Below are 25,867 nucleotides of genomic sequence, written 5' to 3'. Positions count from 1 at the left end.
GTGGTGATTGCAGCCCTGCTGAGGGTGGGCGTGGCGGGGGGGTTTGGTCTCTCCCATGCCTCAAGGGCACACAGGGGTAAGGACTAAATGCAGCCTGGGATCTCACCCAGCAGCCCCGGCGCTCAGCATCGCGCCCACGAGCCTGGCGGGAACAGGCACAGCCCCTTGCAAAGCCCAGACAGAGGCAAAGCAGGCAAAAGCTGCGGCACCTCAGCCGTGGGGTTTTGGGCAACCACAGACACCTCGCATAGCCAACCCCCGGGTGGAGGTGGCCCCACGGTAGCTGTAGCTAGCAGCAGCCAGATGCTGGGCAAGGCTTGGGTACCTTCCACTTCTTCTGCTCTTCCCTGGGAACTGGCTCTGGACCCCCTTCCCCTCTCCCTTCTGCATGCAAGGGCGGTAGATCCAGGATGCCAAGCCCCGCCGAGCATCGCCAGCCTCAGCTTGAGCCCTCTAACCCCCACCCACACTCCTGCCAGGGGCAGCCGGACCCCAGGCACCTCTGACCATCACCTCTCACCCGGGCACTGCTGCGCTACAAACCCCGATGCACTGTCCCATACCTCGCATCGGAGTAACCCAGTCCCGACTACGCCAGCCACCTGCCCCCGCTGCACGCTTCGAGGGGCTCCCGCGGTGGGAGGAAGAGGAAAGAAGCACATGCCAACACCCGCAAACTTTAAAATTTTTATTCAACAATTTACATCACTTATCGTCTGTCTTTAACATAATTTGATCTACACAAATTTCTCTCAGTTCTTTTTTCCTGATAAAATAGTAAAATTTGGGGATAAAATTTCTGAAGACCTGTTGGTGCAGTATCGAGTTAAAACCAAAGTCAGGTAATTTTCTAAACATTGAGAGAGGGTGAAGTATGACATTGCCAGTAACGATACGTCATGCCATTACAACGCGTGGACATTACCTAGCCTCAGTCCGCGACAGCCTGCACTAGCCGGAGCTACGGCGGGTTCCTAGATCCGACCCCACGCCCGCTAGCCACCCCTCTCACAACCTGGCCACGGACCGCGGGTCCGGCTGGGTTCAAAAATACACTGAGTTGAAATTATTGGAAAGGAGGCAAGAAAAACAAAACCTTCAATGCTGTGCCAGGCCCCGTCCCTGCCGCCCCCACGAGGTAGCGCAGCTCCCGGGCCGCCAGGACAGGACTGCGCCGCGGGCAGGCTACGTGCCAGGGAGCCAAGCTGAAATGAGAACTACAGAGCAGGCAGGAGGGGACGCTGCCGCTACTGCCAGGAAGCATGGCATCGGGGCGCCGCTAACACTGAGACAGGCAGGGGAGGGGGTTACGCTGTCCTATATAAACACGCCAAGAGCCCCCAGCAGGCTGCCATGCTGCCTACGTATGAGCGACAGCGGAGAAGCAGCAGCCCTGAGCTGAGCAACGCTCCTGCAAGACAGGGACTAAGCTCTGCCGAGGTGAAGGGGGCAGAGGATGGGCAGCTCCCGGGTCCTTCCTCCATTGGCAATCCAGCCCCACCCGCCCCATGGCCCTGCGCTCTTGCGGATGGCGCCCGCCACCCAGCCACGCCACCTCTCAGCACAACCGAAGCAAAGGCACCAGGACACATCTTGGTCCCCCTCCCCAGCCTGGAGGTCAAAAGAACCGAGACTCCCCGACACAAGCACACGCCTGCCCCGCCTGCCCAGCCCCACGAGGGGTGCATTCGGCCTCGGCACAGCTGGGAGTTTGCCAGCGCTCCCTGGGCTTGCCGAAACATGGTCGCACCAGACGGGCCGCAGGCTAAAAGAGCAGCCGGCACGACCGGGATTTGCACCGCGGCCCCTCCACAGGGCTGGGGCAGGCAAACCGACGGCTGTCCCCTAGTCACAACCTGCACAACAGGAAGGAGGACACCAGGTCACCTGCTAGCACGGCCGGAAAGCCAACCGCGGCACCCTCTCCTCCCCCAGAGGAGCTGCTTTTCCTTTTCAAATGCAACCCAGGCTACTGAACTGAACTGAAGAGGCCCTGGTTTCTGCTACAGCTAACTGCTAGCACAGAACTGTCACCTCAGGTCAGACTCGTGCGGAGATGGGAAAGCCAACGGACGCAATGATAGCACAGGAATGCAAGAGAAAAAAAAAAAGAGGGCAGATAAGTCACTTCTGGTAATGAGAGACAAATTAAAATCTTTCAAAACATGTGCATAGCTTTATTCATCTTCTTAGAACTAACCTTTTCACGGAGCTTCAGCGAAACCCGCGTGTGCAAAATGCATTTCTAAAAAGTAATGCAAGCAAGCTTTCACATTTACAGTGGCAGAAGTACAGACTCGAACAGAAACCACACATCAGGGAGAGTGAATCTAGAGAGGTGCCGAATGGAGAAAGCCAAGAATTGCACAGTTCAATATTCTGGAGGCAAACGGGTTGCAAACATAAGCATTTCTCTGAACGTTGTTTAAGCAAGGTGCATTGTCTTTTTCCTTTACAAAATTTTTTTCATTTTTTTTTTTTTTAAAAGAGAGAATGAAAGAAAGAAAAAAAGAAAAGAAAAGAAACTACCTGGGAAGGAAAAACAGCCCCTTGGGAAACAATTTTCAGCCTTTGCAGAAAAGCCTGAACTCAGTTTCAGACTATCACTCGTTTTGCAGACAAAGCGTTACAAAACCTCGTGTTAATAGAAGAGCAGCAAGCCAGAATTTAAGTCGCACACACGCGTGCGCGTGCTCACACACACACAGGTCACGTTAAGAGAGGAAGGTGCTATGCTATAGGACTGGGATGTCCCCCCAGTGTGTAAAACAGCCACTATTCAGAGTCAGCTCAGAGATAAAGCTCCCATTTCAACAGCCGAGCTGCTGGTTACGGAGCACTGCAGCCAATGCAGAGGGGTGCGCTTGCAACGCCAGGCGCGCGGGCAAGGCGGCCAGCCACTGACCCCGGGCATCAGCAGCTTGCAAAAGACTTGGGTGACCTGCAGCCTCTGTTTGAAAAAAACTCTCTCACTCACAGAAGGCACATTAAGAGGAGAAAAAGCAAAATGCTGCTCAGCAAAGCCCCGGCGCTGGAGAAGCTAGTGAAGCCGGCAGTGGTACCCCCCTGCCATGCTGCTGGCAGTGGGGCCTGTGTCTCCCAGGCACGCTCACCCTGCCCATGCCCCCTCCGGCCTTCTCTCTTCTGTAAAAATAACACCCCCTTGGCTTAAAGAGTCTTTGATCAGCAGAGAGGTCAAACCGGTTCGGTTCTCTTCAATTCCTGACACCTCTGCCCTCACCTGCCTCCTTCACAGCCAGCTTTGCTCTGGACTGCCAGGGTTACCTCAGCAAAGCAAGGGAGCACTCAGCTCGTGAATGGGTTGGCAAAGAGAGACGGAGGCGAGCTGTTCCAGGCCGTGAGCCGGTGCCCTGGCGCAGCAGAGAGCGGACATCCCCAGGCCCTGCTCCACGTGCTTGGCAGAACAGGCGGAGAATGCCCATGGCGGAGGCCAGCCGGGCTCCCCCGTGCACCAGGGGAAGCTCATGTGACTTCCGATACTGTTGGCGACGAAGCGTTCAAAAAGCAATCTTGCCGAGATCAGCATTGGCCTGCCAAGTATCTGCACAAGCAGCAAGTGGAACGCACAAGCCAGTAGGACACAGTCCGCTGACCCAAGATTACCTGTGGTCGTCTTCCCCGCTCCAGCCAAAAAGGAAGAGAAAGTTAGACCTCAGAGATTCGCACTGCCCTTCCGACAGCGGCTCGAGGCAAGGAAGGAGGGAAAAAATACACAGTGTTCTTTCAAGTTAGCACAGTTTTCCTTTGCTTGCATTGCATTGCATAGTAATTCTCAAAGATGGTTCAGCACCAGTTAGTTACGCTCAGCTCCCAAAGCCTGGCATCTCTCCGGGCTTGCAGTTGCTAGGTTCCCCTTCAAATTAGTGGCTGTGTTACAGGAGGGATCAAACCATCCTTAGAGGAACTACATGGTCATGTAAAAAAAGTGCATCACATTCTCGGTTTTCAGAGTTACTCATAGCAGCAGTAGCATTAATCCAAGACGGGAACAGTTGTCGATTCAAATCTTAAATGCAGCAACACTTAAATGAAATGTCTTCAAGGTCACAAGAGGATCCTTCTCGAAAGAAGCAAAGGAAAATTAGATGCTAGAGTCTCGACAAAAAGGTAGGGGGTAAAACCGAACTATTTACACACTCAAAAAAAATCCTTGTTAAAATACTGAATTTTTACAACACCTAAGGAAAAAATATGTATTTTAAGAATAAAGCAGAATCTTCTAAAGCAGTATCCGTTTTTTGGAACCCTTGTTTAGCACCTGAGGAAAGACCATATGGGGAGCAGACAGCTTTGATCAGAAAACTGCAAGTCAGACAATGGTTAAACGTTCGTCTGGTCTCCGTACACAATTCTCATGCCACAGAGAGAAGGAAATGGAGCCCACTCATTTAGAAAATAAAATACAATAAAAGAATACCATACTCATCGATAAGGCCGTAGACAAGGGACGCTGCTCTGTTACAAAATGGCTTTTGAACTTCAAACGCAAATGAAGCTTTCTGATTTAACAGTCAGTGAGACACAGCTCAGTCCCCCCGGCCTAGCGTGGCCCTGACTTTTGTCCCATGACCAAGACTGATTTCACAACCCGATGTCCTGCGCAGCCCGCACCAGAGAGCAAGGACCAAGCAGGCACCCTGCCCCGTGTTGGACACCCACTGCCTCGGGGGCAAGCTATGCAACTTTGGAGGACTTTTCAGCAGGATGCAAGGAAGCCAGCTGTATCCTGGCGGCACACTGCTGCAGCTCCACTGTCTGGGCGAGGCAGTGGGTCTGACCGTGGGGATGCAGCCCTGCTAGTCCTTCCCTCACTCCGGATCCCCGGTTCTCTACGGGGTTCGCTTTTACCCTGCGAGGACAGGCTCGCTTGGCTCCTGCCCCTGGGGGCACAAAGCCAGACATCTGTCTGTCCAGGCCCTCCATCTCCTCCCTACCTCACAACCCGAGTGAACCTTGCCTTGTGCACACGCGTGAACTGCTGGAGCAGCTTGCATCACACCTAGCCTGGCTCTCTCCTCCCCTGGAAACAGCCTGTGCAATGAAGACGGACTCTAAAACACACCCACGCAGGCGCGCGCACAAAAACTGTGCAACAGGGTTACTGAAAGCACCAGACACTTATGATTTACTAAAATTAAATTGCCAGGCCAGAAAGAGCAAAAACTGAACACCCAGGAAAACTGCTAGCCACACACACGAGCTGTTCTGCATTTACTAGGTGGTCGCAATGTCTTGCCATGCTGCCGTCCAGAAATGTTCCTACTATTACCATTGCCTTGAAGGCGCCATGTCCGAGGAAAGCGCATCCTGTCAAAGTCACAGGCTTTGAAGGCAGTGGCAGGAAAGCGCTTATTGCCTATGAATCCTGGGAGTCACTTATCAAAGGAGAAAGTTTTTCCTTTGCATTCTCCTGCCTGCTCTCCCCACCATCCCCTGGCTGCTGACTACAGGGTGCATTTCCAATCCAAAAAAAAAAAGCCGTTGCACATTGGGAACATCGCAGCGGTTTGGGAAGGCAAAGGACTGGATTTAACAATTCAGAAAAGGTTGGAAGAAGAGCTGAGCCTTGCAGCCATCTGTGCTACAGGCATACACCTCAAAGGAGCACATGTGGGCAGAGCGTGCACCGGCTGCTACAGCCGGAAATGGGCTCCCAAACAAAGAGCTGGAGTCCTGGGTGCTCGTTTATAAATCCAACACAGGTCAAGACTCCTGCAGCAGCACAGCACCTCCCGACCCTGGGCCAAGGCAGCAGAAAGACCTATTCCCATCTCTGTGAAAGGAAAGCGACTGCTGTTATCAGAGGGAAGGGGAAGAGAGCAGAGAGCAGCTTGCAGGCCATCCCTTGGCATGGACAAGATACACTTCAGCCCAGCAAAAAGAAATCCACTCCCAAGTGTTCAATTTGGTGCACGCCCAGGCTTCGCGGGCGCGAGACAGTGCACCGAGCACCCCCACAGAACCGGTCAGGAGAGGGGAGCAGGGCTGCCAGACCCCTGTCAGGTGGGGAGAGGGAAGACGCCGCAGACAGACACACGCACGCATGCACACACTTGGCTTGTGCAGGAATAACAACTAAAATAAATATCCAACCTCACCTGGTGGGGGCAGCCAAGGCTGGGGGGCTGGGGAAGCAGAAGAAGCTGACTCTCGGGGCCTACAGTCAATGCAAAGGCAAAAGATGCTTTTTGCCTGCCCCAGTGTCTTCATAGCGATTAAAAACCAAGCCGGTCCCGATCCATTTTTAGCGCCCCCTCCTGTACAACCGGTCCCGCAGGGTTTGGTGTTAAACTCACTTGGCTTGGTGTAAGGAAAGCAACAGGCATAAATAAATACAGCGTTCATCCTCCCAACGTGAAGGAAACGCCAGCACACGCAACCGCTTGGCTCCCGGCCGTTGCTCCCCCCACCCCGCACGCGCACACACATGCACACACTCACCATGGTCAGGCCCTAGAGTGGGAGCCACCACGCTCCTCCTCTCGGCTGTATTTGGTTTATGCTACAGTACTAATACTCTGAGTCAAAGGAAAACTCGCGAGACTGATCAGCGTAACACATTAGCAGTATTTCATCGCGCTAAATTAGTCACAGCTCGACTTCAGTCTTTAGCAACTTACACAAAAATAATCAGAAAACAGATTAAATCTTAAGATATTTTTAATAAGTGCTCAGTAAAGAATTGTGTGAGGACGTCAGGAGGAGACTGCGGACAGACAGAGAGGGTTACGTGTTACAAAACAGCACAAAGTTTATTCCATGGTCCTGCCTGTCCCTAGGCAATTAAGTCTATCAAACCTGTTACCAGAAATACTGCCTTTGTTAACAAGCTGGAAAGTTTCCTAACCGCTCGCATCCAACTCTTACAACCAATGGAAGTTTCAAGGGAAGCAGTCAGAGAGGTGAGATGTTGGAGAACACGGTGGAGAGCGCTGCAGAGGGAGGAAGGGGCAAGAGGATGGGGCAGCGAGTGAGAAGAGCGGGGACAATACTTAGACAGTTTAGTCTCTCATTTCTTGGAGAACTTTGCTATTTAAAAAACAAACTGGACTAGGCTAAGAGGAGTTTCCTCAATTTTTCAGCAAGACAGGGATTTCTAAACGCTAAGGGTCAGATTCAGTTTAAATGTTACTGCTGTTCAGCTTCTGCACCAGAGCGGCCCCACAAACGGGGTCTGGGCAGGGCCGGATGCCCCAGGCAAGCTCAACAGCTTGTTTGCTTGTTTAAATGGAATCCAGCCCTTAAGGCGGCAAGTGATTACACAAGGCAAATAAAGTAACAGCCGAACCTTAAAGCCCGTCAAACAAACCGGAGGGCTGCCATCGGCCTCATGCTCCTTCTGCCTCCGTCTTTTAGGTCACCTTTTCCAGTTTGTTCAACACGTTAAGGCTCACGAACCCCACGGCGCTCCCCCACGGGAGAGCCGGCGGCAATTCCAACTTTTGGCAAGCGGTCAGGAGACGCGACACAGTTAAAACCAGGAACGCGGGAGAACATCTGTAAACGTATCAAGAGACGTCCGAAACCACAGCCACCTGCCGAGGCGGTACAGTTTGGAGGTGAAACAGAACTATTCCATGACTGGCCAACCACAAGTTTCTGAACCTGGACTCATACAATAAGTTACTACTATATATATATATTAAGTCTAATATATATATATAGCTGTTTTACACATAAAATGGAGTAGGCAATCCATAGTTATACTTTAAAAAACTAAGCCTAGCAGAAAGCTAGTCATTTAAAAAAAAAAAACAAAAAAACATACAGAATTCAGTTTCTTTGTTCCACTATGAACCCAACAGCTTCATTCAGGAACAACCTTAATAAAAAGCACTAAATGATTAAAATATGCATGCTACATACCTCTAATTTAAAAAAAAAAATAGGTGGACACATCTAAGCACAAGGGGTAAGCAGAAATAATGGGGTTTTCTTCTTCCCCTAATGCCCGCTGGGATCCAGTCTAATTTTACCAGACACTAACTGCAGTTGACCTAAATGCCCACTTCTTAGCTAGTAGCCAGCTGTGAACACACCAGGAGACTTTAGCGCGGTGGATGCGTGGAGTTGAAGAGGCCAGAAGATACGTTTGGTTTTGGGAAGGATGACTTGCTCGGTCTTGCATTGGACCCCTGGAATTGTGCACCTTTAAAACACAAAGCCTGACCCTGACACGTTATATAACATGCTACACGGAAGCGGCAGCACGACAATACACGTTACGCCACTGGAGCCTGCCTCCTGCCCCGTGCCCCTGCCCTCGCCACAAAGCCTTCCTTCCATTTCTACTCTTGGCTTTTTCTTTTTTTTTTTTTTCTTTTTTTCTTTTTTTCATTCCTAAACCCTCATTTTGCTCTTGTAATAAAATATATTTTAATAGAGATATAATTAGAAGCAGCAAAAGAGCTCAGAAATACACAGACTGCATTAAAATATAAAAGAGTATTTCCAATGGGTGGGAGAGCAGACCCTACCCATTGCTTTCTAGGGGCAAATCAGAAAGGGTTTGAGTTCCCAATTATTTTTTTCTTCTATTTTTTTTGTGTTTTTTTTTTTTAATCTTTCTCTTTTTTTTTTTCTTTTTTTTTTTTTTTAATTTCTAAAGAGAAATAATAATTCAAGGAGGGTGAAAGTTAGCAGAACACAAACAATTTCTCTTCAGGTTTTCAATGAAAAGAGGAAAAAAAAAACCCAGCACATTTAGTGTTAAGAGACAGACAGAGCAAATATGAAGCACCTACAGTTGAAAGCAGGATATATATATATATATATAATTTTTTTTTGCTCCCAGTGATACAATGGCATAAAAGTGTGGGAACAGGGTTTTTTTTTTCTTTTTCCATATTAAATGCCTAAACCAATTGCTTATTTTGCATGTTGTCTTTTAAAATGACACTCATGAGAGAGAGCTTTTCAGTTGTAATAGTCCAACGTGTAACCGGAGCCTTTAAGATCAACGTGTATCCCAGAATTACAGTATTACAAGCTTTCCCCTAGAAGAATGATGTTTTAAGACAATTTTCTCAGCACGTGATTGGCTGCTTTACTCCTGACAAGACATGTGGATTATATTCTCTGGAAACAAAAAACCCTGCAAGCTTCAAGGCGTTTCTCCAGCATTCTCGCAGGGCTCAAAATAAAACCAAAAAAAAAAGAAAAAAAGGGAAAATAACGGGGGAAGTGGAGGGGAGCTGGGGAGATGGAGGATGGTAGATCATCCTGATTTCCCTGTGATTAGTGTATCTCTACAGTCACAGAACAAGAAACAGAAACCTCATCAAGTGGAAATGCCTCTCAGCGGGTCACTGTTGCCCTTGTTGACGACAGCAGGAACTTTAGAACCAGGCTTGTGACTTGAGTCTGTGTTCGTTAATCCCTTGCATTCACTCTTTAAACAAAAAGAAAACGAAACGGAAAAAAAACCCCAAGGAAAAGAAAAATGGAACCAAAAAAAAAAACAACCAAAAACTATTCAGTACCGGAGATTAAATAATCACGTGTGTAGTCTGCTGAAATAAATTTTCAGATTCCTTAAGAAGTCTAATTACTTTCAGTCGCCATTTTTTTTAAATAACTATATATATATTTGTATATATTATCCTGTGATTCTAGTTATGGTTCCTCTGCTGCACTGAAGATTTAGAAGGAGCATAAAAGCCTTTTGTCCCCTGTGAACAGCACTAGTGCCGCATAAAGGTTATAACAGGCAGTCTTGTCCTGCTACCTTCATTGATCTGGACGATCCATGGCTTCATCGTAAGTGATTATCCTTTTGGGATCTGAAAAGGAAAATTAAATTCAGCATTAATTAAACCACTTGCAGGTTTGGAAGCAGAAGATACTCGTGGACAAGGAGGGCCACAAAACACTTGGCTAATCGTTAGCAAAACTTTTGCTTTTCTCTGGCTAGAGAGCCACAATTTAAGAGGCGGTTTCCTCTCTGCTCTGACATGTCACTGATAGACTTTCTCTACACAAAAGGAGGCTGTGCAGCGTTCCAGGGGACTCCAAGCAACAGCACCTCCAGCCAACATATTCAAGGGCCTAACTGACTCCATACATACAAGTGCTTCCTCCCAACGTCAGATCAGTGCAGTAACACAGCAAAAGCACCAATATCTCCATTAGCATTCTTCCCGCAAGCTCGTATAAACTTCATTTTTACAGCTGGAATCTGAGGATGCATCAGGAATTTAATGTTGATACTCAGGTGATGTCTGACACCGGCAATTCCAAGCTTGCTGGATGTAGTAAACCTGCTACACTGGCCCGTGGACTTCGAGGCTTTTTTTCCCCCCGCAACCTGCTCCACCCTGAAACCCATTCATGATGATGGAGCTAAGCAGCCCCATTCTCAGAGACCCCAAGCATGAAGAACTGCAGCAGAGGCGAGCACATCTGAGAGCCAAGCCCCAGATGCCTCGCTGCTCTACATCTCAGCCACCTAGACCCTGGCCACCGCTTCCCAATTCTCAGCCCTTAACCTGGAGGCTGCAGTCCCAGGTAACAGAGCAGCTCATTGCTACTGCGTGTGGCTGGTTTGTTTCTTAAATCCTTACCTTGCTTCTGCAAATTCCAAATAGATTCCATTTCTGTGGAGGAAAGGAACAGGAGCATTAGTGTTTTGCAGGATGCTGCTTCAATCACCAACACATCTGAACCTGCTGCTTCGATACCCAGGACTGGTCACTGGGCTGTAACTGTCAGAGTTACTAGAGACAGGGCCCATTCCTGCATGCAGGGTCCAAAAGATAGTGACAATCCCCTCTGCTATTCTAGCAATTAAGAGGCCCAGAGCCCAAGTCAAGCAGCCGGCTCACCATCAGAAATGAGAGGTCACCTGTCATTTCCACCCTTACGAATCAGTACTTCACTTGAGGGTTTAGTACAGTAGCCGCCACGTCCCTTGGAAGCCAGGCCTATGGCTCTACGTGCAGCCCAAGTGCTCATTCTTAGGACGAGATAAATATTGTATGCAACACTAAAAGTGCCGGGGTGAAGTTTTCCCAGCTCACAGTGCATATGCGCTGAGGCATGCCATATATCCTGGTACTGGACTCTGCTAAGACTGCCAAAGGAATTAATCATTTCTGCCAATATACAGAGAACCAGGGGCAGCCTGCAGAGACACCAACCAGACTGCAGGGCCATTTGCCTGCATACAACTTACTGGCACAGCATGGTGGAGCCAACTGAAACAAGTGTCTGTGGATTGAAGCGCACATTTTCTGTTTACCTAATAAAAGCACAGAAATACAGCAACGCTTGTTTAAGCGAGAGCCCCATGCACAGATGTACGTGCAGGGCGTTAGGAAGGAAGCTGCAGCAGAAACGGGCCTCTTTCATGGAGTCCCAACACTGCCTGGAAGCAGACCTTTAGAAACCCAGTCAACAGAAACAAGCGTATCTGCGTGACAACTTATTGCGTGGCTTATGGTATTCATGGAGACGCGATTTATGACTGAAGGCCTGGAAGCCTGGGTGCTAGAGCTGTGGGAAAGAAGCGTTAAGCACACTTGCTTCAAAATAAAAGTGATCATCTCTAAGCATACTTGCTTGCAGAAAGTAAAGCCAGTAATTGTGATAAATGGGTTGGGGGCAGGAACTGGGTAGGGAGGTTGCTAACGGGCAAACTGGTGACAGCTCTGAAATGCTAGCGGTAGTAATAACAACACGTGAGCTGGAAGTCAGGAACCTGCCAAGACTACAGGTAGCCAGTAAATGGGTCAGGCCGCAGGGGAAAGGAGGTGGGAACAACCTACAACTGTTATGGCCCTGGTGTGCTGAGAAGGAACAGAATTAGGGTTCATATGCATACGAGTCAGATGGTCATTAACCTGGAATTAAGTCTGGGGAGGGGTTAGCAAGGACAAAGCACAAAGTCCCCTCTTCTGGGATGGGTTTGCAATGCTCACATGCAATTACCCTGCACTCTCTGGCCATTTTATTTATCTGCTGACAGTTTCACAAAGCAAAAACACTCTCCTGAGCCAGCTGCAAGAGAATAACCCATGAGATGAAATATTCCCACAACAACTGTAACCCTCGAAATACTGGTCTACCGTACTTCTAGGAGCTAATCTAAGTTCCCCCCCCTCAGGTTTTGGGCTACGTCACAGGTTATGATAATCTATAACCGTTTCTCAAGGGCTAGGAGACTAGTTGATGTGTAACACCTAAATACAAAGGAGAATTAAACAGGAATTCATTCGCTCCTTTCTAAGAATGGGAAACAATCACACACGCATGCATCCTTCGCTCTCCACAACATCTCAAGAGCAAGCACTTGATGTCTGCAGTGGCAGAAACCCACATGGCCCCTGAGACTCTGCATCACAGAACTGCCTTTTTGGAAAACCCTGGGTAATTTCAGGTGAACACCCTACGGATTGAACAGTCCAGGCCCCAAGGCCCTCATCCTATCGATGAACTGATGCCGGCACCCAGGCAGACTTCAATGCAGTTCCCCCATGGCCTGCTTACAAATGGGCCTAGCCTGAATACACAGGACCCCTATCCGCGATCGTCTATGAGGATGAGGATGCAGATGCATGTGAGATGCCTCTCTCTAGAGGGCACCAGCACAGACAAGTCAGCGTGGATTTGCACACAGCAAGCGTGTTTCCTGCTTACTTGTTTAAATATACTATAAGAGCTGGGAATTGCCTGCTGGAGAGAACAGCTCAGGAAAGCCAGGAAGAGGGAGGTGGCAATCAGTCTGAGCTTCGATCCCTCCATCCCAACCTGCCACCTAGAAGAAATAAATGCCACATTCCAGCCTCACCGAGGGCACAACCGGAAGGGTCACACCAAGCTGCGCACCACGTCTCGACTTGGCACCCCAGATCTAGCCCTAGGCTGGGGGGCTCCTGAGCCCCGAAAGAAAACAGATGCTGACAAACCCCATCAGCCTCAGGACCCCGAGACAAGGACCGGGCATTTCGCTCTCTCCACTGAGGAGGGGGGAAAAACCAAGTCATCTTTTTCCAGAGGACAAAAAATGCTGAATTCACAGCTCGACTCTTTCTTCTGACCCAGTTCGCTGTTCTAGCAAGAGCCGCTCCTGGCTGGCCCACGCTGCCGTGCTCCATTTTCCATGCGAGCAGAGACGCTGGCGCAGTGGAGACGCGGACAAGGAACAAAGCAGCAGCACCAGGAGCAACTCAGGGCTGGAAAGGACAGGAAGGTGCAAGAGTGGCACTCTGCCTCTACCACCTTCATGGTCCTTGGGTCCTGTACAGCAGGACCCAAGTCTCCTTTAGCCTGTGATGTTCCTATTCCCTGAGCTTTCCACGCCAGAACGGAGCCTCTAAAATCCAGCTACCTGCGGCCTGGAACAGGGAAGCTGTTTTAACACAGCAAAAGGTTGTAAATCGCAGCTGTTCAGGATACAAACATAATACTTTGTCCATTGAAGGGAGAAGCGAAGCCACAAGGATGTCTCCACTACAACTGAAGTGTAGCTGGACTGGCTACATCTTGCTCTAGTAAGGGAAAGGATCTGCAAGGATCCCGGTCTGTCTCAGCACAAGAAAAGGCTTTTAAGAATGTCAGGCTGGTGCTTGGGCCCAGAATTAAATCAGGAGGGAAGCAAACCCCTGCCTCAACACCAAGGCCCTCTCCTGGAGGAAATACGGGGGGAACGTCTAAGGCCCATATTATCCAGGTCAAGTTGGCATTGGATCTTGTGGTCCCCTAGTCTAGCCCCACAAAGCACCATTAAGGACCTGAGCGTGCACAGACCGGCTGTTGGGGTGCTGGGTCCAACAGCATGGGAAACAGCATCCTGCATACATACAAGCAAGCTCTCCTCCCATCACTCCCCAGGGGCCCCGACAGCCAGCAGGGCACTGACCTACACTTTCCGTGGTGACGCCAGGGCTATCCCAGCTGCTACTCTGCATGTCAACGCCCCCATTACTGCAAGAGCAGGCCCTTCCTACTTACATCCAATTTTGCAAAGCCCTTTCAAATCCTGGGCTGAAACATGCATGGCCAGAGAGCACGACTAGAATTAGCCTGGTCCTGGCGTGTTAGGATTCATCTACCAGGGGCCATTAGACGTTTCCCGGGATGCTGCCTCACCCCAGTGCACACCGGCAACAAGGACCCGACACCTGGCTGGGATGGCATCAACACCTGTTCGTCCTCGTCCACCTGCTTGTGAACAGAGAACGGTGCAATTTCCTCCCAGTAATCAAATCCAGCCTCATTAAAAATGCAGCCATTCAAACACCCTGCTGGCCACGCCAAGGGCCAGAAGCTTTCAGCCTCTCGTCACTGGGGACAGCTGGACAACAAGTCCTACACTGATTTCACAGAAACTTGGTGCTTGCAGAGCAGCAACTTCCACCCGAGACAAATGTTGGCAACTGTGGGGGATCTGCTATCACTTTGCTGCCCTGCAAGCTCCACAACTCCACCTGTTACATGACACAGCTCTGTGCTCCAGCGCTGTGGCAGGATTGTAGCGCAACAGGAGGCACCTGCAGAGCACCACCATCAGCCTGAACCCGGAAGTGGATATGGGCAACAGAGCTCTCCAGCACACTCCCCGACCCTGACTGCAGGACAGTACTCCAAGCAGGGCACCGCACTGTGCAGCTAGATGCGAGGGCACACAGTGTGGCAGGCACTCCACAGATCCATAAAGTACTGCTCCAGGAATGCTACTCTGCACCCTGCTGGCATCCCTCCACAAGCCCAGAGAGGCAACATCAAGCAGCAAAACAGAAAACACACTCTGGTTTCCATTTCCCGAGCTAGCAAAGGCTTTTGGCAAGTCCTGAAGAGTGAGCTGCAGCCCTGGCTGTTCTCAGCTGTCCTCCCAAAATGAAAGGTGCAACAGTGGAAGCAGCAGCAAGTGCCCATTGTGCCTTCTACACTGGAAACTAGCTGAAACCTTGAATAGGGCATCAAAGAAATTAAGAGGAAGACAGGAAGGAGAAGAAGGAAAGGAAAGGAAAGAGGCTGGGCCTGACCCCATCCCACCCCCCCCCAAGCACCACAGAATGGCAGATTTTGCTTTGATGGTGTGAAACAGCAGGCAACAGAGAAACAGTGTGTATGCGCAAAACAAAGGCCAGGGCAGGACAGCAGGTACTGACTGCAGGAAGGCTTTGATTCCAGCTCAGGGTTTATTTCTACTCCAGCCATGATTAACGCCTGTATTAAAAAAAAAAAAACCCACAAAAAAACTAAACAAACTTTCCTGGGACAGCTCTGAAGTTCATACTTCCTTAGGAAGGGACCTGCAGAGCAATGCAATCTCTCCTCTTTTCCAGGGGATCCAAGCAGCTGATTTTTAAATTCAATTTAGCAAAGGCAAACTAAAACCCACCCAATCTGCACCTGCTGCTGAACCACCCCCTCCTCTGCCCAGCAGGACGAGACTTCCTTACAACTCCCCTGGCAGCCCTGGTTTTCTCCAAGGAGATGGGGACATTCAAGCCAACACACAAGAGATCAGTCCAGAGTTCTGCTTCAGGACTGCAGGAAACCAAAAGAAAACCTCAAGGCACAGACAAAAATAAATGGCTAAATCTCAAGTTATTCCCACGGAGAACACAAGTGCCCGACGTGCAAGATATTGGGGGGTGATGCCTGGAAGCTAGCAGACGACCTGGCAAAAGCCACCACCATTTCTGCTCTCTCCCCAAATTAATTAGGACAGCCTAGCAAAGGGAACCTCCCTGCCACCGGCTGCGATGAATCAAGTTCCTGCAGAGGCTGTTGAAGAATCCACTTGGGGCAGCTCTGGTCAAGCCACCCTTCCTATGAGGCTTTTGGGAACTTGCAGGTGGGAAGGAAGAGAAGGGAGAGGAAGAGTGAGAGAGAAAGGGAGAATAAGAGAGGAACTGCCCAGGCAGTCATTAAATAACAGCATGCTGCTAGCTTCCTGGTTCTGTCCCCTCAGGGATCTGCAGAGCTGGTACCCAGAGCACCACAAGACTTGAGTAGAGACCAGGACAGGAAGCTTGCGAGCCTGTCAAAACCTAGAGGCAAAGGGCAAAGAGGGGCCTGCTTAGCCACTTTTCTCCCTTGGTCCCTAGTTGTGTGCATCCGAGTCACGCTGAAGACGATCCTGGCTTCATAAAGTCAGACTCTAAAGGTCCTTGACAAAGATGGAAGCATGGTAAAAGGATTTAGCCTCCCAAGAGAAGAGAATTCCAGCAGCACTTACAGAGAGATGATAACCATGTGTCAATGTTCATGGCAACAGCCTTTGAGGCAGTTAGCAGGGCTCTGACAAGGAACCACAGCACAAACAGCCAAAAAAAAAAAAGAAAAAAGAAAAAAAGGGGGGAGCGGCAAGTGAAGAATGACTGTCTTTCTTTAAAGCAAGATGGAGAATTTTTACTGTCTAATTCAAGGAGAAGAGGCAACAAGAGGCAAGCTGAAAAAAGTTGAGAGCAAACTCCAAGGGCCCTTTACTTAAGACAGTCCTACTACCAAACAAAAGGAACCTCCTGGTCCCCTGCCAATGTTTCCACCCTCTGGTGCCCGAGCCTCTGGGATGGCATACTTACCCTGCTGGAGTTCAATACGCTACGAACACAAGAACAGCAACCAAGGTAAAACACCATTCACCATTATTGCTACCAGCATCACATATGTGTGACACTGGTATGGGTGGGGCCATGGGACCTTTAACATAACCTTGATGAATAAAACCAAGCCGCTGCAATGGTGTTTTAAGAACAGCCTTCTTGTAGCTATACAGTTATTAAAGAAATGTAACAAGAGGGCCACCCTTAAGATAGCACAGCTCCCATCAAGTGAAAACAGACTTATAGAACAGTATTTTTCCAAGCCAATGAAGAGTTCCCTTAGGAAACAAGCGTAAGCCATTACCTTTAGTGTGATATACAATAGCAGCCCTCAGGTCAAAAGAACCCCAGCTATCTTTCCTTTCTAGGCCTCTCTGGTACCTCTGATCTTTGGCGGAGGCTAACAAATTGTTCGTGGGAGAGGCCAGAGGATTCTCTATTTCGTAGTCCTTTGAGAGAAACACTAAAGCACCTTGGCTACTGGTGTCTGCCTTTTGCAGGTCACCTGTGTGATGTGGCTCCAAGGCCGAGTCACCACCCTCACTAGCAGTCCCAGGCTTTATAACAGCACTAACAATTTGAGGGCTAGTCCGTTTATCCAGCTCATAAGCCTTAGGAAACACAGGTTGTTCAGTTCCCGAGGGAATGATCTCAGCACACTGTGAAACCAAAGTGGCAGGATATTCCCCTTGAAATGTCACTTCCACAAGTTTATTATCCATGGATTTCCCAATGACAGTCTCCGGGCCAGCGCTGGGCTCATTTATAAACGATAAACCCCACTGGTTCTGGAAGATATCCCCCAGGCTTTGCTGACTCGTCTGAGATGGCAGATCTACCTGTGCTGCACCCAAGAGCAGAGTTTGCATATTTGAAGGGTAGATAAAAAGGCTAGACTTCTTCTGTTCAACAGCTGTCGAAGTTGCACTCATGTCCTGGAGCACTGACTCTGGAGAGGCTGAGGTGACAGCAGTAGCAGCAGTTGTAAGCAGTGGCTGGGTCCCTGGAGAATACACGCTCCCATCAGTCCCTGCTAAGATTGGCCCGTTGGAAAAGCTAGCAGAAGTAACAGATTTCATAGCAGACATGGGGACCTGGGACAGCCGACTCGACGTTTGGGCCGGAGCTTCCCCAGCAGACGATGACGACGATGATGATGGAGACGTGGATGGGTTCTGAGCAGCTTTGTTGAGGTTCTCTTTAACTTTGCTTGCATAACTAATTTTAGGAACTATTTTAGCACTGCTATTATCCACTGGGAACACCGGGGGTGGTTTAAACAGGGTCCATGAGTCCTCTTTCGATGTAGAAGCTGATGCATGCTTCCCTTTGGGCCGGTCCTCAAACTTCTTGTTGTTAATCCCAGGTTTAGCATCCGAATTCTTTCGCTGTACTTCCCCGATCCCAGGTTTCCCACGGCCTGCTCCTCCGGCCCCAGCCTCGTACTTCCAGACAGGCTTCGAATTGTCCGCTCTGCTCCCCTTTTGTTCATTGTAGTCAGGCTTGAAACTCTCGAGTTCCTGTTTTAAGGGCGGGGTATTGACCTCCTGTTGCATTATTTTGTCCTGCACTAGATTCAAATTCTCACAACCCTTGGCACTGTTGCGCCTGCCTTTCCGCTTCTTAGGGGTGGTATAGCCGCTCTCCGAGCCGCTGCCATCGTTGTCGGCTCCTTTGCTTACATAGCCATTTGTGATATAGCTAGAATTATTTGTCACAACACCATTTGGAATAGATACTGCCTCTGGCTTGTCAGAGGACTGATTTTCTCTAAGTTTAGTCTCGTAAGATTTGTCATTCTTTTTGTCCATGCTGTTTTTCTGAATGAAGTTCTTGGTTTTGATTCCGGCTTTCCCAAAGGTGCTGGGCTTAACAGTCTGCTTTTGGGTCACATTAGTGTCTGCGAGTTGCTGGCTGCCATTGGGTACCCTGGAAGCTGGGCTGGTTGTTTCATCAGCACACAGGCCCTTTAATGATACTTCTCCTGCATTGCCATTTAGCTCGCTGAAGCCTGGAAAAAGCCAAATACAAACAGAAAGGCAAGCATTAGAATGCGAAACGTTAAACTTCTGATCACAAAAAGAGCTGTAATTAAGCCCTAAACAGACCCGGCTTCCTCAAACAGGTTTTTTAAAATAGAAAAATGTCTGCTCTTCGTATGGCGGAAGCGTGTCCCTGCCACTTAAAAGCCACAGTAAAGGGTTTGGCCTTGCCTCAGTGCAAGGCACCAAGCCAGAAAGTCACCACGAGAAGAGAACCTTACTCCATTGACTCTAGCGCACAGACACACAGTGCATCTCTGGGCTTTTTACAAAAGTAAGAATCAAGCAAAGCGCTGTAGCAATATCAAGGAAGGAGGATACATCTAGAAAAAAAATAACCACCATGGTGGAGACTGTGACAACCCTGCTCTAGACTGTTGGAGCTTGCAAATTTAAAAACATTCCCAAGAAACTACAGCTCCAGAGAGGAACTATCAACTTCTACCAGGCCTATTTCTGAAGATGCAGCATGGATCCTATGAACAAAGGGCCAACTTTTCCTCACTCCGATCCCCTCCATGATCTGCCATGTGCCTAGCGAGAAGGACTGCTGCAGAGGTCAGTGCGCAAACATCAGAGATAGACACCTCCAGGTTGGAATTGGCCAATGAGAACCAAAGCCCACAGGCTCGCTATGTTTGGGAAAGAAGAAGGTCCTATTCTCCTATTAAAAAAGAATTAAGGTAATGCTTCTTAAGCTGAAGGATGCTTAAGGCAAGTGGTTCCCCACCCTGATTACTACACAAAACTCCTGCAGAGGCCCCAGTGATGGACAGGGTGTTCTCCACTTCACTGCCAAATGATCCACTCCAGAAGTTCCACCTTTGTAATTGCTCCTCAAAATGTATTTTCTGGCCCAGCCCATGCCCCGGCTCTGCTTCCCAGCCTCTGGCTAAACCCTACATCTACCTCCCAGATGCATCTTAGCAAGCCATTTGGAGGCTTCTCCCTTGGAACATTCCCTGGCTCCATTTCAGAACAGAGCCGAAAGCAACAGGCACAGCTCCCACCTACGCTTCTCAAGGTGAGGTGCTTAGCTCTGAGAAAGTGACAACACTGATGCAGGAATCCTTTCCACTGGCCTTCCCATCCCCGTCTGCCTACCCTCTCCAAAAAAAGTGCAGAACGACAAGAACACCCAGGGAAAAAAACTGCCTTGACCCCGGCCCATGGTCCCAGCCAGCCAAATCAAGGGATTACATCAGAATCCCTCGCTTTTGTTTCTTTGAAGGTAGGCGCCTCGTCCTCATGGCTGCACAGACGAGATAGCAAACGCAACTGGAGAACAAATGATGCCGGGCTATCTGCAAAGAGCCAGAGAGCCATGAAGGACCCCTCGCCTGCCGGCTAGCCCAGCCCACTGCAAGTGGGAGTGGGGCCACAGCCCCCTTCAGCCCACCCTCGTCCCGGCGTGTCCGGAGCCTCAAACGGAGCGCTGGTCACGCTTCTCGGGAGCGAGGGGGCCCCAACACCCTTGCCAAAGTGAAAGTACCCAAGGCCCAATTCACCGGGGTAAAACCAGCAGAATGCAAACACAAGTCAGGTCCCAGGTCTAGCACATCCCCATGGCAAAAACTCCTGCTCGAAAAAGAGATATTCGTTTGTTTGAAAGTCAACTGTTGGTTTAAAAAATAAAGACAGGTCACTTAGTAGGAAAGAGCCTCCCATGCCAAGCACTCGGGTGGCTGGCACCAACTGCTCCTGTCACAAGCAGCGCTGAAACCTGGAGAGACTGACAGGAGTGCCATAGCTCAGCTTGCCAAATGGGGGAGAAGAGGGGTTTTTGGGTTTCTGGATTGTTGTTTTTTTTAATCGTGGGAACGTCTACCACCACCACCACTTTTCCCCTATACGTTGCTATTAGTAATAATGCTAATTAACAGTAGCATTAATTCAACGCTTCAACCTAAATCAGCGTAGGCTGCTGGAACTGGCCAAGGAAATAAGGAGCCAGCGAGCCTTGCAGGAACTGGACTCGGATTTCTCTGATCGCTCTTTAACGAAGCAAAATTCAGACCGCGCGGCCCTGAGTCTCCCGAGCATGGCGAGCCGGAGAGATTGCAATAGATTCGGTTTGGATCTTCTGAAGACTGTGCGTCAGCACTTTCAACTTCCAATTTTCAACCATTTACAACTCAACTGTATAAAAAACTCTCTCGAGCCCACGGTCTCGCTCTGGGACAGGTCGGAATCGGCGCCTCCGACCGAGGCACCATCCGCAAGGGCTGGAAATGCGGGCGAAGAAAACCAAGTGAAAAACACTGGATAACCGGCACGACGTACACGCAACTCCACGTCTGTTTGGGGGTCTTTCGGGGACATGAACCGAGCGGAAAGGAAAGCCCAATTTATTGAAGAACGAGGACCCCGCGCGCGCCCCAGAAACGGAGCGACTGTCATGCCCACCTCCGGAGGACTGCGCAACACTCGCTAGCTTGCAGGTTTGCGGCCCTTTGACATCTATCTCCGAGATGTACCAGGTCCTGTACAGCCTCGCGGGCCAACCTGCGAACAGAAACGTCAGGAGACACGCGGGCGGCGGCTCGGTCACCCGGGGCACGGGGGCTGGGCGCGGGGAGCCGGCCGGAGGCGAGGAGGGCTGGGCCCGGCGCCAGCCCCAGCGGGCTGGGCTTGGGGTGCTGTGGGATGTGTGGGGGTGGGGGGAGCCGCCCCTCGGTGCCGGGCGGCGCGCTCGGGGTGGCGGGGCAGGCGCCGGGGCGGGCGGGAGCAGGCCCCGCTAGGCCCGGCCGGGCCGGCTCCCAACATGGCGGACAGGAAGCGGCCCGCGAGCGCCGGGAAGCCTCCTCCGCCGCCGCCTCCTCCTCCGCCCTCCCCCCTCCCCCCCCGGCGGCGGGCGGGCGGGCGGGCGGGGGGCGGCTGCCCCGGTACCTGGTCGCTTGGGCGGCGGGCCGGCGTGGTGCTTCTTGGGCCCGGCCTTGGCGTCGTGCGGCGGGTGCGGGTGGTGGTGGTGGTTGTAGTAGTAGTAGTGGTGCGGGTGCGGGTGCGGGTGCGCGGCGGGCGGCGCCTGCCCGGGCTGCTCCTCCATGGGCGCGGCGCGGCGCGGCGCGGCGGTGCGGGGCGGGCGGGCGGGCAGTGCGGGCCCGGGCGGCGGCGCTCGGCTCGGCTCGGCTCGGCTCGGCCCGACTGACAGCGCCGCGCGGCAATCAGGAAGCGCCCCGCCCCGCGCCCCGGCTACGCCCCGCGGCCGCCGCGCGCCCCGCCCCCCGGCCCGGCCGGCCCCCCGCGCACGTGGAGGCCCGGGCGCGGCCGTGGGGGTCGTGCGCCCCTCCCCCGAGTGCGCTGCGGGGCCCCACACGAGCCCCCCTCCGGCCCGCCGAAGCGCGGCTCCCCTGGGGGCTCCTGCTCCAGGCCCAGGCGCTCCGCGGCCCACGGGTCTGAGACGAGCGGGCCCCCCTTGAGTCCAAGACGAGCTCCCCCTTCTCCAGCCTAGGGCCTCGTCACATCCACGAGCTGCTCCTGGTGGGGCCCGAACTAGCCCCGCTCTCCTCGCTAGGCTAAGCGAGCTCTGCCCCCGGCCAGTCTCAAGCAGCCCTCTCCCCGCTGGGGTCTAGGATGAGCTTGTCTGCGCTCCCCCTTGTCGGGCGGAAACGAGCTCCTCCTTTGCGAGTCTAAATGAGCTCTCGCTTTTTTTGCACGGGGAGAAGCGACTGTTGCCAGCCGCCGTGCTGGTCCCGTCTGCTGCCCGGGAGAAAGTGCCACCATCAGGAACTGCGGTTGAGGTACCGATACTGCAGGTTTAGGTGCTGGTCATGGGCCTGAACTGAGACGAGCAAGTGCCTCCCACCCACAACAGTGTGCAGCCAGTCACGTACTCTGTTCCCGTCGCTGTTCGGGGGGTTGAATGAAACCTCTCCCCTCCTGCTATCCACAGAGAAGTCTTCCACAATCCTGGTTGGCAGCTTCACAATCTGACATCCTGGAAATGGACATCACCAACTAATTCTGGTCGTGGTTTCTCTGCGGGATCCCGTGAGAGGAGGCGAGGGGTTGAGAAGCACATCTGCATTCAGATGCAGAGGATCCCAAACCTGCTTCACCGTCCACATAATTGCACTGAAGTTATATAAATTGTATAATTTATATAAGTTATATAATTGTACTGAAGTCATATAAACTATATAACCTAGTGAGGTTGGGGGGTGCCCGGTCCAGGCAAGAATATAGTTTATATGACTCAACAAAAATATCGAATTGAATGTGATTTAGCCAGGGGGTTACTTTGGTGGGAACAGACTGCTTCCAGTACTAGCAATGCAGACTCTGGAGTCGAATCAAACTCAGCAGTTATTCCACCACAGGAGGAGGCTGAAGAAGCTCCAGCACTCTGGCTTACTCTCGAGCTCCTCCAGCGGCGTACCAAAGGAAAGCACGTTCGCTCAGACACAGTTCCACTAGAGAGAAATAATGCAGCACCAAAGCACTCAGAGGGTGCTACCTGCCTCTATCCACCAAAGCAACCATGCCTCTCTTCAGCCTGATGCAACAGAAAACTCGGTGTGAAAAAGTGGGAAATAAAGAGAATTACAATCATACAAACTGAGGGTGTGAAGGGAGCTCAGGAGGTCGCATCTAGTCCAACCCCTGCTCCAACCAAGACCACCCCCAACTATGTCATCCCAGACAAGGCTTGGTCTACCTGGGTCTTCAAAACCTCCAAGGATGGAGAGTCCACCACCGCTCTGGGTAACCTGGTCCAGTGCTTCACCGCCCTCCTAGTGAGAGAGTTTTTCCTAAACTTCCCTTGCTGCAGCTTGAGCCCATTGCCCCCACTGGGAACAGCCCAGCTCCATCCTCTTTGCAACCCCCCTGCAGGGAGTTGAAGGCTGCTATCAAATCCCCCCTCGGTCTTGCCTTCTCCAGACTCAGTCAGCACAGCTTCCTCAGCCTCTCCTTCTAAATCCTGCCCCCAACCATTTTCATTGCCCTCTGCAACAATGCATTCATCACTCATTAATACCTACATGAATAAGGAAAAAATGAGCATTGTCCACACACTCTGTGGTTTTGAATATGAAATGTATTTTTTTGGCGTAAATTTTCATTCTGCAGCAAATCTGCATGCAATCAAGTCTCTGCTCCACACTACCAGTGTCTGATTTTTTTTCTGTAGTGGCTCTAAAGCGAGTGATACCTCCTCTCCCCCCAGTCCTGGTTCTGTTCCACTGGAGAACATGAGGACCTCACTTGCCTATTAGAGAGAGAAAGTAAATCATTGCTCTATGCTGAAGACAGTGAATTGGGATTTGTGGGGGGTAACATGGTACCACGATGCTGACTCCTTATGCTTACAAGAAACTTTCCAAAGTAAAGTGCATCTCAGAGCAGCAGGATATTTTAGACATTTTAGACAAGGAAGGTAGGAGGGAACTCTGAATGACTGAGATCCAAGTGACATGATGTGCAGAAGATCTGTGCTTGGTTATGGGCCTGTTCACCACTGTGGTGCACAAAGCAGTCAGGCTGAATCTGGCACCAAGACTAGTTGGAAGCCCATTCATTTACCTGGTCACAGGACAGCCCTGGTGTGCTTCCTCTCACAGCTGTGCCAATGAGTGCCCATGCTGTTCCAGCCTAGAGCTAGTGCTTGTCAGCCGTGCCAACTTGGGTCCAGGGTCTGATCGGAATTTACTGCACGGCGGGGTGAAGGCATCTCTTCTCAGCAGAAACGGAGGCCTTGCATCCTCGGGGTGCCCGCTCTCAGTCGAAGCAGCCCAGAATCCATCTGCTGCCTCCTGGTTTATACATTGAATGGAAGAGCCTTGGGACAGGGCTTATGTTCGGTGCCCAGCGCCACGGGCTTCTGGGACAGTGAACACATCCATAAAGAAATCAAAGTAACAACACAATTCCCCAAACGTGGAAGTGCAAAAAGAGATATTTGACTCAATTAGCTTGAAATTACATTAGTGCAGCTTTAAAGTGCAATAGTGACTGTAGATGAAGCAGGGTTTCTTTTACATGTCAGAGTTATATAAATAGTCACGTATATATAAATATACTTAAACTATACTTAAATATACTTAAATTATCTATAAATATACTTATAACTAAATATAAATAGTCAAGTATATAAACAGAGAACATGCTTGTGTTTCTCTACTTGAGGTTGTTTTTAAATTCTATTTATAAATATCAAAACCTCCGTTATCATTGTTTGAAGTCGCTCGGTCGTACCGTATATCGTTTGGCCTCTCCGAGGATCGCATCTGAAATGTGTTAGTATTACAGACGGAGCTAGCGACAGCATCTGCCATTAAGGTTCCCTACAACTTCTCATGAAAAAGCCCTGGCTTTAATGTTGCCAAACTTTAACCATTCGGACTGACATTGTCCTGGCTGGTGTCTGCCTCGCGCTACATTTTTAGAAAGTTTCATCAAAAATAGTTCTGCCGCTTCTGAGAACAATCTTATGGGAAAAGATGTTGTTTTGCCAGTGTTACAAAATGTTCGCATTGGTGTTGTTAATAAATTGCAGAAATGCTCTGGAGCAGGGATGTGAAACTTGATGTGTGTGGGTTGTGTGAGTTGTGGGGTGGGGGAGCCTGTTGGGAAAAGGTTAAGGAAGTGCTTTTGCTGTGCAAATCCACCCAAATCCAGCTGATCTAGAAGTCTCTGTAGATCACCATTGTGAATGTTCAGTTTGTTAGAGTCTGGCCTAAATTTCTGAGCATTGCATCTGTTTGGAGCATGCTTCAGTTGAGGGCTGAAGGTGCTCATAGGACTTTCTCCTGCCTCTGCTGCTCCTCTCCATCCCGACTCATGGCAGTGCTGGATAACAGCGCTGACAGCAGGGAGAACTCCCCTTTTCAAACTCCTCCATAGTGTCCCGTGGTCTTACCAATTTGGCAGTTTACTCTAGGGATCTAGCAGCTTTCCGGAGATCCTAGCAACAAACTGTTGTGTCAAGGCTCCCGTATGTTTGCTGGGTGTGATGACTGGGAACATTTTGACTAGAAGGTCTGTCTAGGAGTGTCAAGCAACTTTTTGAGGCATATCTGGCAAATTCCTTCTTTCAGGACTTGGCAGCACTACTGGCTAAGCCTCATGGAGACAAAGGAGGTTTGACTTGAATGCAGAGGTGTGACAACCAGGGCAGAAGACAAGATGGGACTACGCTGATCGGGCGAGAGATGGAGGCAATAGAAAGAGAACAGGAGTGGGGCAGGGACAGTCTGGCGTTAGGGGAAAAAAGGGTGGCTCACGGATCATAACCTAATAACAACCCTATCT

At 50.5% G+C, this 25,867-nt stretch overlaps 1 protein-coding gene across 2 annotated transcripts; it reads right to left on the bottom strand.

Moving 5' to 3' along the window:
• Positions 1–674: 674 nt before the first annotated feature.
• Positions 675–21,761, bottom strand: NUFIP2 (nuclear FMR1 interacting protein 2). 2 transcript variants are annotated; one of them, XM_090025667.1, is made up of 5 exons: positions 21,506–21,760; positions 21,023–21,121; positions 16,879–18,585; positions 10,584–10,616; positions 675–9,803 (listed from the first exon to the last, which is right to left on the bottom strand). In XM_090025667.1, the coding sequence occupies exons 1-5, from the start codon at positions 21,660–21,662 to the stop codon at positions 9,751–9,753; spliced, it is 2,049 nt and encodes a 682-aa protein (XP_089881793.1). In that variant the 5' UTR covers positions 21,663–21,760; the 3' UTR covers positions 675–9,750. The 2 variants fall into 2 exon arrangements, with proteins under 2 accessions (XP_089881793.1, XP_089881794.1); XM_090025668.1 differs by lacking the exon at positions 21,023–21,121 and having other exon boundaries at positions 21,506–21,761.
• Between the last annotated feature and the right edge of the window lie 4,106 nt (positions 21,762–25,867).

This window comes from Crocodylus siamensis, chromosome 13, assembly GCF_052110815.1.
Source record: "Crocodylus siamensis isolate JL-2025a chromosome 13, ASM5211081v1, whole genome shotgun sequence".
In the NCBI taxonomy this organism is placed as follows: Eukaryota; Metazoa; Chordata; order Crocodylia; family Crocodylidae; genus Crocodylus; species Crocodylus siamensis.
The sequence above is the reverse complement of the archived record's forward strand: the minus strand, read 5'-3'. Positions and strand labels throughout refer to the sequence as shown.